This window comes from Condylura cristata, unplaced genomic scaffold (assembly GCF_000260355.1).
Source record: "Condylura cristata isolate star-nosed mole 26May11 unplaced genomic scaffold, ConCri1.0 scaffold00021, whole genome shotgun sequence".
Lineage (NCBI taxonomy): Eukaryota > Metazoa > Chordata > Mammalia > Eulipotyphla > Talpidae > Condylura > Condylura cristata.
In genome coordinates this window covers 9,328,903-9,344,025 of record NW_004567122.1, presented here as the reverse complement: position 1 = coordinate 9,344,025, position 15,123 = coordinate 9,328,903, and the positions used below count along the sequence as shown (strand labels likewise).

Genomic DNA, 15,123 nt, shown 5'->3' with positions numbered 1-15,123 from the left:
TATTATTTTCTCACCTGGTCAGTTATATTCTTGCTATGAGTGAAACCATCCGCAAACCATGAAATCTTGATACAGAAGTGTTACATTTTGCTCAATATGTTGAGTTTTCCAAGAAACAATACTATATGCCCAGGATTTTCAGAGACATCTTTAAAACAAGATTTTTTTTTTCAAGTTAATTCTGAATTGACCAGAAAATTTAGTTGACTAGAACTGCCACTGTTGAAACACTGTTCTGTCTAACTATACTGGTTTTCTGCAGAAGAAGCCCCAAACTCCACACCCATTACCAATTATATATATAGTAGAAACTTTACTTGTTTCCATGTAGTGTCAAGATTCAAGCAAAAAGATATATTCTAGTATGTCACTCATACCTTTTGATGAGCATCTGCAGAGAGTCTGTGACACTCTCCATGAGTTTGATGACTTCAGGGTAAGTGAGGTCTGCACAAGGGTTGCCATTGATGGAAACTACTTCATCCCCCTCACAGAGGCCAGACCCGGAGGCTTTGCTCTGGCTTCGAATCTGAGTGGAGTGAAAAAGGAGGCAAGAGTTAAATAAATCACATAACTTACATATATATATATATATATATAAAACTTATATATAAAACATATATGTGTGTGTGTGTATATATATGTATATATATATACACACACACACATATATATATAAATAAACAAAAAAAACAAAAACCATGCCGCTACTTTTGAGAATCTTCTACTTGGGTGATGTAAATCGATCTGCAAACTGCAACATCAGCCTATATTTTTAATTCACTTGTTCATTTCTAAGACAATTGTGCATAATCTCATGTCTCTTGTACACACAATATATTATATGCCATAATGAGAGGATTTAATTGACATTATAAATAAACAGGAAAAATGAGGAAAGTAAGACTATGATTAAAGGAACTAGAATAAAATAAAAAATGGGTGAGGGTCTTCCCTGGTGGCATAACAGGTTAAAGCACCACATTATGAAGCTCACGGAAGCCACTGCAGCATGAGTTTGAATCCCCTGCCAGGGAGCTGACCCACATGGTGCAGCAGACCTTTCCTGACCCCACTGCTCCCCTCAGAAGTGTATTTCAGTAGATCTGCCTGTTCTGCTCCCAACTCTGTCTCTGGTGAACCTTCTCACTTACCACATCTCTGGCCTGTACCCCAGTTATGTGTGCATAAATTAAAAAAAAAATCTTAAAAAAAAATGGGTGAGATGGATACGCATTAAAAATAATTATTTGGCATTATGAATGGAGTTGTATCCCAATCAGAAAGTAACTTCTTCCATTAAAATAAAGGTGAATTCCCCCGCATTGCCAAGGTGGATGTAAGAGGGAGCTGCAGGCCAGGTGACAAGAGTAAGGAGAGAGCTACACAGCTGACTGAGCTGATGAAAGCCATTCCATTAGCTGAGAAATTATGCAGTCAGGGCATTGAGAATCATGTCAAAGGGAGAAATCCTGCACTGAAATCAACCATTCCAGAATTGGTACTAAGAAAACTTCAGAATAAAAGAAAGGGAGAAAATTTGTTTTAAAGCCCTGCGGTTAGGGCTACATAGTACTTAGGCACAGCATGTTGCGGGACAAGACCTGAATAGCAACCTGGAAGGTAAACTTCAGACCCTAGAAGAGAAATTCTGCGGAAAAAACACTAGCTCCTTAGTGAGGAATAAATGGAGGTTGGCATCCCATACAACTATGAGCATGGTAAAATGCTGTTCTCCCTCTGTCCTTCCAGAGGCACCCACCAACCTCCGTCACTGTTCTGTGCCAGCAGCGAGTCTGGGCTTCTGCAGATTGCACTGCTCAGGCTTCTGGTTGGATTTGGCCAGTGGAAGCCCCAGTGAGAAATGAAAGAAAGAACAAGGGAATGAGAGGTGAGGTAGATATTTCAAGGAGAAGCACTGGCTGAGCTCTTGTTATTTTCCAGTAGCACATACTCTCTCCTCACGTCTTCAGCCCGAACGGTATAAATAGCTTCCTGTTCTTAATTTCCAGATGCTTCATTATCATTTGTGGGCTCACTTAAGCTTACTTTTATTCTTTTTTACATTATCTTTACTTACTCCATTAAGCAAGCCATCTATTTCCTGCAGGGACCCTAAGGGAAACTAGTATATTTAGATTTCACTTTATAATTTGAATTTAATAGTTCTCAGTAAAACATCTCATGATCATATAAATTAAGAATACTTTAAGATAGTATTCTAGATACTATACTTTAAGATACTATTCTTTATCTTAATAGTCCAAAATGGTCCATTTTGGACTATTAAGATAAAGACTGAATCTAGAGAGGTCAAAGCCAGGTAAATGCCTTGAAGAATGTGTTCACAGCCGGGCTCATTTCTAAATGGGCATGAAGTATAATCCAACTTATCTCTAACAGCTTCTCACTAACTATTGTTAAGGTCTTAACTAATAATTAATATTTTGACTATTAATATGTTGACTATACAGGTTCAGGGTTTAAATCTCCAATTGCATTTCAATTTCAAATAATACTCTTGAAAGTAACAAACAACAACAAAATGTCATTACATGCTAAAGTAATGATGCTCTTGAGATTTTAAGAAATTAGGTAGTTTTGTTCTGGGAAAGTTCACTTTTTAAAAACACTTATTTACTTACACACATAGAACTGGGGTATATAGGCCAGAGGTGCAGGGGTGTTGAGAGGATTCACTAGCGACAGAGTGGGGGACAGGATAGGCAGATTGATGAAGTACACTGCTGAGGGGAGCAGCGGGCGGGTCAGGAGAGGTCTGCTGTGCCATGTGGGTCACCTCCCTGGCCAGGGATCAAACTCGTGCTTAAGTGGCTGCGGCTGGCTTCATAGTGCTGCATAACCCGTTGTGCCACTATGGAGGGCCTGAAAGTTCATTCTTGCTTTTGTTACAAGTTCTAGCTTATAGAAGGCCTTGTCAGACAAGTCAATCTCATTTTATTTTGGAAGCACATTACTAATTTATTGAAAACATTAAATACTCTCAACATTTCCAAGATTAGAAGGCAGCAATAAAAACAACGGAAAGAGAATATCCTTTATTACAAAGAATCTTTAAAAATAAAATAGCGACTGTATTTGTTTGACTGGGTCTTGCATTAAATCATTAAAAGGTGACAAAAGATCTGACAATAAGTCAAGGACAAAGCCATCTCTAACAATGAACATTTAAATTAAGGGCAGAGTTATTTATTCACAGTTTGTCCAGTTGAATTTAATTATATATTTTCAAAAAAGATTTTATTTACTTATTTTTATGTAAAATAACGGGGGTACAGGCTAGAGATATGTGTGGATTCACCAGAGACAGACGTGGGGAGCAGAACAGGCAGATCTGCTGAAATATACTGCTGTGAGGAGCAGGGGGTGAGACAGGAGAGGTCTGAGGAGCCACATATGGGTCAGCTCCCAGAACTCAGGCCACTGGGGTGACAGCTTTGAGTCTTCACCCGTAGACTGCCAGGGAAGCCCTAGCTATGTTTTCTAGTAAAATAAGATTAGTGGATCATTATGCATATTTTTGAGCACAAAATAATTCATTCAATGGAATCAAATATACTAGAATACAGACAGACCATTCATCCTGTGGTGCAAAGAAGTTTTATGCTGATAAAACAGAGGTGTCGTCATACTCTATAATTTTCAAGGTCTAATCACAGGTTGTATCACTTCATTAACAATAAGTTGTCTGAGTTTTAAGGAGCTTCATGGGCATGCAGAGCAAGATGGAAAATAAATTAATCTTCAACTTAACAGAGCTATCATCCAAACATGTGCTGCTTGAGTGGGAAAAGCACAGTCCATCATTGTGCTTGTCAAGTAGAGCTTTTACTGGTATCCAAATAAGCAAAAGCATTATGATAGGGGCCATCAGCATTCCTTCAGAGTAACATGTTCAGGTCAACACACAGAATCAACCACTGCGACTGTGACTCACTGAACTTTTACATTTGTCTAAGCAGCAGGGAATATTTTTCTCTCAAGAACCATATAAATATGGTGGTACTTTCCTTGACACCAAGGATTTCTCTTTCTCTACTGTGTACTGGACTAGTACATCAAACAAAGCTTGTCCAAGAGTATTATCATCCCTGGCCATCACTTACTTCATGGCTATCAAACTATTGATAGGTGCATTATGAAGGATAAACATTTATTTGCTTCTTAGTTAGCTATCTTTATAATTGGTGTAATTGTGCATCATTATAAAAGTAAAAATTCTAACTCCTAAAAATATTCTTACCTGCAAAAATAAAATACACTGTCAGTAATAAGTGTAAATTTGGACATAAATAAAAACTGTTAGTATTGACAATACTGAATCTCTAGTCGTGAGTTTATCAACTACTGGTCCTACAGTCGTAAGTTACATGTCCTAGTGCGAGAGAACACCGACTGCAGGAAGCTGACCTGGGCTTCAGCTGGTGTGGCCAACGCTTACCCCTTGCTGAACCTAGACTTGTTACATAGCTTCAATTTTCTAAACTGTAAAATAGAGCTATTGAATTTGTTCTCTCGAGGTGGCTGTTATGGGTTAGAAATAATATGTTACGTTCCACAAGTGGCCAGGAAGTGCCTCATGAATTAAAATGCATGGATTTCCTGTGCTTACACACTCACACCTGAAAGGAACCTGAGAGTGAAATAAAAAGCTATAAAAAGTTTGCATTTTATATATAAGATGGTAGAAAACATCTGACTTTGCTTTAACATTTTCATCTAGATATTTATCATTTTTTAAAAAGATTTATTTATTTATTCATACAGAACTGGGGTACAGGCTGGAGATGCAGAGGGTGAGAAGATTCACCAGGGACAGAGTGGGGAGCAGAACAGGCAGATGGACGAAGTACACTGCTGAGGGGAGCAGCGGGCGGGTCAGGAGAGGTCTGCCACGCCACGTGGTCACCTCCGGAGCAGGCGGGGATCACACTCATGCGGAAGTGGCTTTAGCTTCTCAGTGCAGTGCTTTAACCCGCTGCGCCACCAGGAGGGCCCGATATTTATCATTATTTTATAATCAAAAATAAAAATATTTTATCTTCCTCAGTACGTGAATATTTCCCAAGATGAAAGATGGAAGAGGATACGTCTATTTATTATACACCAATGATTAACTATTAGTGATTTGCTTTTATTGACCACTCACTATGCTAAGCCCTTTACACCCTCTGATCTTGTGTTGTTTACATGGTATATTAGTCACGTCATGTTGCTGTCAGTGAAACTAAATTTTGTCTCTGGCTGCATTTTTTCCTTATAAATCATTGACAAGTCCTTGTGGGAGATGTCAAGAGTTAGTGGTAGAATCAAGACAAGTTCCAATTCAATATCTATTAAAGTACAGGAAAAAGAATGCAATTAGCAATAAATGTAGCCTATGAACTGCAAAGGCTACTCTCACTTTCCAAAACAAAGTCTTGGGGAACTAGAAATTACCAAGAAGGGATGAGAGAGAGGACCTCAGACAACAAGTCAAATTTTAGAGATGAAAACATCTTGATGTCTTAAGGAAACATGATGGCAGTTGGAATAGACTGTGATCTAGCAGGTTTTCTGCTGTTCTTTTTTGAGCCCAACCCTTTCTCAATTTTCCATTCAGGCTTCAGTCAAAACGTTCCCATTCCTCTGAGACAAATTTTAAGAAGCATTCCCTTGCTCAGTTGGTTTTATTCTGAAGCCGTAAGAGGTGTTTATTCCTCAACTGACCAGAGAAATGGCCAGGATGGCCCCTGGGAGATACAGCAAGAGTGATGAGGATGGTATCAAGAGATTAAGAAAGAAGTAAATCTTTCTTGTACTTTTTAAAGGGCTTGCTACCCAGATTCTGAACTCCAGCCTCTGCCCTTGAAGGGCAGTTTCCGGGTTCCAGAGCCGAGTTAGTAAGCTGTTGGGAATTGATGTTTACAAAGGCACATTGCACATCTGTCCTAGAAAAATGTTTTCAGAGGACGGCAGATGATTCCCCAAAGCATTTGAGGTTTTTCTCCATTTAAGCACTGACAAGTGTTTAAAACTAAAAGGGGATTACATAGTTCGTCTAAAACATGAAAACAGAATCTTCAACTTTTATATTCACTAGCAGACGAGGGTACTGATGAAAGGAGACACCAGAGTTTCTGGTCATTTTAAACTCAGTACCTCAAGCTCAACCGCCTCTTCTCGTGTTGAGCCTGGTTTGAAGACTATGGCCTTTTCTGCTCTCCTCGACTAGTGCATGACCAGGTATTGGGCAAAAGGTTCTCCTTTGGAGTTACTGTCTTCATCCTTAGGGACTAAGTCACCATAAAAGTAAAAAGCATTCCTGGTAGCAGCTTGGGTAAGATCCCAGAATGAACAGCTGTCTTTGCCAGGATGAGGGCCTTTGTCCGCAGGGCTGCATGCTGGAGCATCTGCATACCACCGGGAAATCAGGAACTGAGAAGGGACCGCTCAGAGCTGCCGCATGCAGCCACCATGGCGTGAGAAAGTCAACAAGGACAAATATGGAATGGCATCCTCTGCTTTTCCTTCTTCCCTGAGAATGCACACATCCTTGCATTTTCAGAAAAAAATTAAAGGAGCTGAACCAGATCCTTTGTAGGACATGTCTCTGTCCACTTTCTGTTGGGTTCAATTGTGAAAGATCACACCAAGGCTTCTGAATTACAGGGTAATCTTCTTATAAACATTTACACAGCAGATGGGGAAAAAAGGACTTTTAAAAGAACTCATTAAAAACATGCATATAGTCTAAAAGTGTAGGTAGATAGTCTGTATCATCAGGGTTTGCAGAAAAGAGCAGAATGAGAACACATTATTTAGGTTTCTCAGGTCTTTGTGTTTATTTATTAACCGCACACACAGATTTTAACGCAATGGTTACTAGGCTACAATGCCTCACCTAATAACGCCATGTTAAAGAGAGAACTGTCATTTGAGGACCTGAATAGTCTTTCAAGTAGCCAAAGCACAGCAAAAATAACCTTGGTCCATCACTGTGTCTGGAACCCTTTCCCAGCCTATGTGTTCAACAATTTAATAAAATACTAAAAAGCATTTTTATTTGGTTGATGGAAAATTAGAAATGGAGAGACATACATACATCTTGTATAAATGAAGATATGATAGTTTACACAACACCAAAGCAAGGGAATAAAAAGCCAGACCTTTAAAACACATGGAAATCTTGGCCCTCCCTGGTGGCGCAGCGGGTTAAAGCCAGCACTGAGAAGCTAAAGCCACTTCCGCATGAGTTCAATTCCCGCCTGCCCGGAGGTGACCACATGGCGTGGCAGACCTCTCCTGACCCGCCCGCTGCTCCCCTCAGCAGTGTACTTCATCCATCTGCCTGTTCTGCTCCCCACTCTGTCTCTGGTGAAGCCTCTCATTCACCCTCCACATCTCTGGCCTGTACCCCAGTTCCATATGAATAAATAAATCTTAAAAAAAACAAAAAAAAAAACCACATGTAAATCTTAATATACTAATAGCAAAAGACACAGGCTCCTGGGGTCACTGAATGAAAGTGTAAAGCTCTCCCATACCCAGAGGGACTGCAGTCCTTTACTGTTGCTGTGGAAAATAATGGGCATTAAAGATAGTGGGCCCACATCATTTCAAAGGTATAAGTCACCTTTTATCAACTGAGCAGATGCAGAGAAATGAAACATCTTTTAGAAGGAATAACATCCCAAATAATCAAATTAGAATTTTCCTATCTAAGCAGGTGATTGGCTATGAGGTAGTACCACATTAATAAAGAAATGGATTAGAATTTGGAATTGTTGACCCTTACTATCTGGCTTATATTGATATTTATACTGAAATTTCTTATTTTCAGTCACTGAATATCTCATTTAGTCAGAAAACATCTGTCTATAGTGCCCTGTTTTCTCCACAGCTCTAGACATCTTTAGTTATATTATATTTAACTAAACTAGAGGAAACTATTTCTTCACCCAGATTTCTTGTGCATAAAACTGTAGATAAAGAAGAGAAACAGAAAGTGAAAAATGTCCACCAATTGTCAAGATATTTAAAAAAATGTGTAAATTCTATTCTTTTGCTCAGGACTTGAAGTAATGGCAAAATCGACACCTTAATTCCGTCAATGACTCGTGACAAGTCACTTAATCTACAAAAGAATCATTTTCCCCATGAGAACAATGAAGGAATCACCTTTAGAATCCTAAATGTATTCATTGTTAAACTGTAATACACACACACACACACACACACACAGTTTATATACCATGTTATTTCCATTTTAGAAAGACTATGCAGTTTTACTGAGATTTTAACTAAATAAATCCAAGTAGCAGTTTTATAAATATTTAGTATTTTAATCTCAAACTTAGTTGGATTCAGTTCAGTAGGGAACTGAACTTAAAGACAATTACAGTATTTTCTTGACATTTTATGCATACTGAACTGGAGTACAGGTCAGAGGTGCAGGGGCAGTGAGAGGATTTTCCAGAGACCGAGTGGGGACCAGATCCACGAGGTACACTACTGAGGGGAGCAGCAGGTGAGACAGGAGAGGTCTGCTGCACCATGTGGGTCACCTCTGGGGCAGGGATCGAACTCACACTGAAATGGTTGCGGCCAGCTTACAGTGCTGCACCCTACCTCTTGAGCCACCAGGGAGGGCCAAAGGACCTTATCTTTTCAAGGGCTAATTTAAATAACTACCTCCAAAGCTTTAGTTGACTGGAATTTCATTTAGGCCATAATCACTATTTAAGAGGTTTCAATCTTAAACAGCAATTTTCAAATGTTTTGGTCTTAGGATATATTTACTTTTATAAAAATTATTGAGGACTTCAAAAATATTTTGTTTTGTGGCTTCTATCTACTGGCATTTACTGTGTTTGAAATAAACTGTGAGCCATTTAAATTTTTCATGCACTAATTTTAAATGAAAATATCTAGTATGTTAATGTAAATAATAAATCTTTATGAAATTTAGCTGTACTGTCTAACACAATGATAATTTTGAGAAAATAGCTGTGTTTTCTCACGAAAACAAAATTTTGTTGAGTGTCCTCCAGAGAGTTTTAAGTGAAACTTGTACCTTGTTTCTAAAGTCAAAATGTGGCAGTGAAGAATACAATGAGTAGTCTCACAAATCAAATTCCAAGGTCAAAGCATTTCATTCACCTTTGCTTTGCACTATCAGTGCCAAAGGCAACAGAATGAAAAAGACAAATGAGGTGTTAGTGTAATCACAGAAATAATTTTGACCTCGGATCCCCCGGAAAGCATCTCAGATGCCAAGAAGTCTGCAGACCACACTTTGACAACTACTAATCATACATAGGTATAAGCACTGCTGGACAATGGGTGTCCCAGGCGAAGAAGAAGAAATTCCATAAAAGGTTAATGCAAGCATGAACAGAAACAGGTCTAGCCTACTTGTCCTCAAAATACTAAAAATGGAAGAACTACCGTAAGATCCAGCAATCACATTTTTTGCATCTACTTAAAGAACATGAGATTGTCAACTTGAAGAATTATATGCACCACAATATTTGCTACCCAGCATTATTACAAGAGCTAAGGTATGGAAGTAACCTAAGCACCCTCCAACAGAGAACTGGATAAAGAAGTTGTGGTCTGCACTATGACTTACTGGACACAGTCAAACATTTTCACTTGTAAGAAAGATGAAACTGTGACAGCTGCAGCAAAATGGTGGGAAGTCAAGAGGATTAGGGAGTAGCAGTCAGAGAGGCAAATACTGGATGATTTCACCAAAATATGCAATATAAGGAATCTAAGCAGACGAATAGCTAAAACGAAACAAGGAGACACTCATGGACACTGAAAACTAAAACGGGGACACAAGAGGAGGAGAGGATGGGGTACAAGCAAGGGTAAGACATATTACAGATGGTGGTTATGTCATCTGTTTCACTTTTTTTTTTAATAAAAAATAACTGATCCTACTGATATTGGACATTGAAGATACATGAATTTTCCCAGCAAAGGCCATGGTCACAGATGACTCAATAAGCAACCAAACAGCTGCTCCTGCCACTCACTCCATTTCTCCATCACACCTCTGCCCGGTGACAGTAGGTCAGAAGGCAAGCAGTAAAACTTCAGACATTTACTACATATGGACATGATTGCAATTTATGAACCTATGCACATAAGTGTAAGCAGAGGAAAGCCCTGAAGTCGAGGGACTTCTAGGTCTCGCTGCAGGTGATTTGTGTTCTGTCCACCTTGGCGGGTCCACATGAGCTGGGCTGGGCTGCAGGAGGGGTTTCTAAATCTTGTACTTCTAGAAGGGAAATCAGGGTCATGCCTAGAGCTCTTTGTGCCCATGCATTAAAACTGGTCACGCTCCTTATTGTGACTGACTAATATTTTTCCTATTTATTTTTGTTTGAGGAGTGCCTGGCTGAATGTCTGCATCTTGCCAAAAAATTCTGGGTCACAGCCAGCCAGGGAGAGCTTGCAGAGGCAAGCAAGAACCCTCGGCTCCTGTTTCTCTTTACCCAGACAGAGGTCTGTGTTGAGTTTATGCAGGAAAATGGAATTGGAGTTGAGGCTTGGCTTTTGTTAGTTCATTTGATTAATTAGTGAAAACAGAGTACACTACATATTTACTGATGATCTTTTATTGACACAATATGCTGAGCTCTGAAACACTGTTCTTAAGAACTTTATATTCTTAGTTTTATCTAGCCCACTGTTTTATCTAGCCAAACCCTGTTTGATAACTGCTAGAATTAAGGAAAGAACAGTGTTCAGTGGGAGCTGTCCAAGCAGGTCCATAGATGTGAGGATTCTCTGAAGTGTTCAGTTTCCCAAGGGGCAAATAAATCTTAGCCTTCAGAGCCATATCAAGTTTACCAGTGTGCAAGTTCTTAAAGTACTCTTCTGCTTTGTGAAATATCAGTGAGTATTTTTTATGCTGTTCCACAGCATAATACCAGCCTATTGAATCTCCTCACCTTCAAATTTTTATTTAAAAAATTTTCCCACCAACAATCTTTATACCCCATTGTCCCAATAGGTTTCAAGATGTCAAATTTCAGCTATGTGAATTCCCCGTGTTTGAATGTATTGTTGTGACTTAGGTCACAACACATAATTTCTCAAACTCCCTCCATTTTGTTGAAAATAGTTTCATTTCATCTTTTCTTCTGGTTATACAGTACTCCATTTTGTGGACATACCATATCTTGATCTAGTCATCCATTGCTGGACATTTAGGTCATTTATATGTCCTAGCTATTACAAATAATTCTGCTATGAACATTGTGGAAGATATGAATTTTTGTGTTGGCAGCTTCACACTCTTCAGTTACATGCCCAAGAATAGGATTGCCGGGTGGGATAGTATTTCCATTTTTTATTTTTTTAAGGAAAAGCCAAATTGCTTTCCATAGTGGTTGTACCAGTTTACATTCCCACCCACCACATAGTGGAATTCCTTTTACTCTGCATCCTTTCCAACACTTTTTGGTGGGAATTTTTTTAATATGTGCCCTTCTCACAGAATAGAACTGTATTTCATTGTAGCTTTAACCTATATCTCTCTTTATTGGAAGTAATGGTAAACAATTTTATGTATGTGTTTTGGCTTTCTGAATATTCTCTGGTAAATTATCTGTTCATACTTTTTGTTTCATTAACTCGTTTTTTTTTTTAAAATTACTAAAGCATGTGAACTTTTAATATATCTTGGACATTAATTTCTTTTTTAGAGACTTATTTATTTATGCATTAGAACTGGGGTATAGGCCGAGGTACAGAGACCAGAGAGTGGGAGGCAGAACAGGAGGAATGACGAAGTACACTGCTGAGGGGAGCAGAGAGTGAGACAGGGTTGGTCTGCTGTGCCATGTGGGTCACCTCTGGGGCAGGGGATTGAACTCACAATGAAGCGGCTGCGGCTAGCTTGCAGCTATATCCTAACCCCTTGCATCACCAAGAAGGCACGGACATTAATTTCTTACTAGTTATAAATTGTGTGATTCTTTTGTCCCATTCAACAGGGTGTCTTTTTAATTGCCCTGCACTTTCTTTGCACTTGAAGTAATTATAATTGTTTATTTTTAGTTCCCTTGATTGAGTCAGCAAACAATATTTTTATCATTGGAACATATTGCCAATGTGTTCTTCTATGTTTGTCTTATATACAAATCTTTAATTCATGATCCAACTTCATCTTTTTTTTTTTTAATTTAGTTGTGCATACAGAATTGGGGTACAGGCCAGAGGGTCAGGGGCGGTGAGAGGCTTCACCAGAGACAGAGCGGGGAACAGAACAGGCAGAAGTACACTGCTGAGGGGAGCAGCGGGCGGGTCAGGAGAGGTCTGCCACACCATGTGGTCACCTCCAGGACAGGCGGGAATCGAACTCATGCAGAAGTGGCTTTAGATTCTCAGTGCTGTGCTTTAACCCGCTGCGCCACCAGGGAGGGCCCCCAATTTCATCTTTTAAGAGTGAATTTCTGATTTTCTGAGCACCACTTACTAACAAAACTATCTTTTCACCATTGTATGGTCAAATTACATGAATTTATTTTTAGGCATTCAATTCTGTTTCACTGGTTCATGTATCAGCTTCTGTACCAATACTGTACTGTTTTTAATATTACTACTTTATAGTAAAGTTTCTATCAGATACAAAGAACCAGGTCACTCTGTGTCTCAAAATGATGTCCATTATCCTTAGAATTCCCTAATGTGATTTCTACTTAAGGAAAACTTTTGAGGGGGCTTGGGAAAAAAACACTAGAGTGATGTTTTGATTTCAGTATTTGCCCTTAACCTACAACTTGATATCAAAATATGAGCAAGCAAATAAACATGTGTGTGTTTTATCTACAAAAGACTCTGAGATGGAGAAGCAGTTTTCTTTTTCTCTTTTCTTTTCTCCCCCTGGTCAACTGGTCCATTCAGGGGGCATGCCTTTGAGTGATGTCACTGACACCCCTACCGGGCAGAGTCAGGAAGAAAACAAATGGTGAACATAAAATGGGAGTGACTTTTTTTTTAACCTCTTGGGAAGAAAGAATAAGGGTGGAAAGAAAAACTGTAGAGTAAAACATTGGCCATGGAGAACTCAATTGAATCCTACTCCTTCCTCTCCTTTGAAATCCTAGACCTTCTGTACTTAGAGAATTTCTGAACTTATATCCCAGAAGGGGAGAGAGAAGGCAAGCAGTCAGGAAGGATAGAAGAAAAGAAGGTAAAGGGAAAGTGGGAGAGAAGGGGGAGGAGTGATAAGGAGGGAGAACTGTGATGGTAGAACACTTGAAGAGGTGTGATCTTTTATGTCTAAATCATATACCCTGGTGTAAACCAAAGTCAACTCAATTTTTATTTAGTTTTTTAAAGATTTATTTATTTTTGCACGTGGAACTGGGGATAGGTCAGAGGTGCAGGGGTAGTGAGAGGATTCACCAGAGACAGAGTGGGGAGCAGGTCAACAAAGTACAGTGCTGAGGGGAGCAGCAGGGAGACAGGAGAGGTCTGCTGCGCCAGGTGGGTCACCTTCCTGGCTGGGGATTGAACTTGCACTGAAGGGGCTGTGGCTAGCAGCTTAACCTGTTGTGCAGCCAGGGAGGACCCACCTCAATTTTTAAAGAGAGGGAGGGAAGGATGAAGGAAGGAAGGGAGGGAGGGTGGGGGAGGGAGCGAGGAAGGAAGGGAAGAAAACAAGAAGACACAGGCCCTTTTGGTGAATGTATGTGAAATGCTAAAGATATAACCGAATTCTAAAAGAGGAATTCAGTGTTTTAATTCATTCAGCTTGATCTTTGCTTTCCCTCCCTCCTGTCCACTTCCCTTTCCCTCTCCCAGGAATCCAGCCAGCCCTGGCAAGCCAGGAGGGTGAGATCATAGGCTCTAAAATATGAACATGGCCTGCAGGCAGCAGCACAGATTCTTAAGCATTTCACCACCACATCACAGTGCCCAGAAGCGAATCTTGTGTAATGTGAGCAACTATGAGCTCGTGCTACTTTCTTAATCCAGGATGGTGATCCCAGTGATTGCATTATGTGTATGTGTGTATGGGGGTGGGGCGGGTGTCTTCTGCAGCCTCCTAAACTGCAGTCTTCCTCTTCTCTGACATATCAAGGGAGAGTGGACGTACCTTGGAATTCACCCTAACTCTGGGATGCTCACCCATTAGCAACTTCTTCCACACTAAATTCAAAGAAAGGTTGAAATGAGAACCACCTTCTCTAAATTCGCTCTTCTAGCCTTTCTGCCTGTGTAGTTTCTTAATCATTATCACCCCATTAAGTCACCAAGCCCTGCTACCTGCAAGGAAAGATTGATGAGTGACAGCTGCAGTCTCGCTGCAGCTGAGCTCGGCCCTCTGCTTACCACAGGAGCCCTGCCCCCGGACGGCATTCTGCGCTCCTCTCCTCTCAGAAGTATCCTCCAAGGCACTTTCACTGTCCCCTTGCCAGAATAAAAATAAAGTCTCGGGTCACAACATGCAGTATTTTACTAAAGCTCTACGTTCAAACCCTTAATAAATGTCAGGTAGGGGAAAGAGGAAGTCACCTGCTTAATTCCTTCTTTTCCGTGCAGACGCCTGCGCGCAGGCGAGGCTGGGCTGAGGTGATAGTGCAGTGTGAGCAGCATCAAGCTCCGGGCTGCGGAAGCTGTGCTAACACTCGGGCTTCAATGAAACACTGTTTCATTGGAAACCAGTGAAAGGAAGCAGGTTGTCTACACATGACTACAGAGGAGCTATTTAGTTCTCTTTAGGAAGAGTGATCCTCTTGTTTTGGAAGACACTCTGGTTTGGACAAACACACTCAGTAGAGACAAATGAGAAGGAAAAAACCTAGAAGCCTGGATGATATAAATAAAAACAGGACTTACCCCAATACCCACTTTTGTATTTCAAGAACTTTTCTATTTATTAAGAAAACATCACATTGTGATGTAGTAAGCCAGTACCTCAAATACAAGTTGACTTGGGATAACACACTATATGCTGGTAGTTAGCGTTTAATTATAAATATGTATGTAGTTATTATTTTCTTGAGTATTTCTGCCCTTGAAATAACCTTTCATTTGACTTTCATACATAGTTTCATTTGACAGAAGTGGCAACTTCTTCTTCTTTTTTTTTTTTTT

At 39.9% G+C, this 15,123-nt stretch overlaps 1 protein-coding gene across 3 annotated transcripts in view; it reads right to left on the bottom strand.

Annotated features, from left to right (window-relative positions):
* Positions 1-15,123, bottom strand: part of SYNPO2 (synaptopodin 2) — a 139,365-nt gene that overhangs the window by 33,353 nt on the left and 90,889 nt on the right. For all 3 annotated transcript variants that reach the window (XM_004686633.2, XM_012727705.1, XM_012727706.1), the window contains exon 2: positions 378-529. In XM_004686633.2, coding sequence (XP_004686690.1) covers positions 378-529 — 152 coding nt within the window. The remainder of the gene's footprint in view (positions 1-377; positions 530-15,123) is intronic.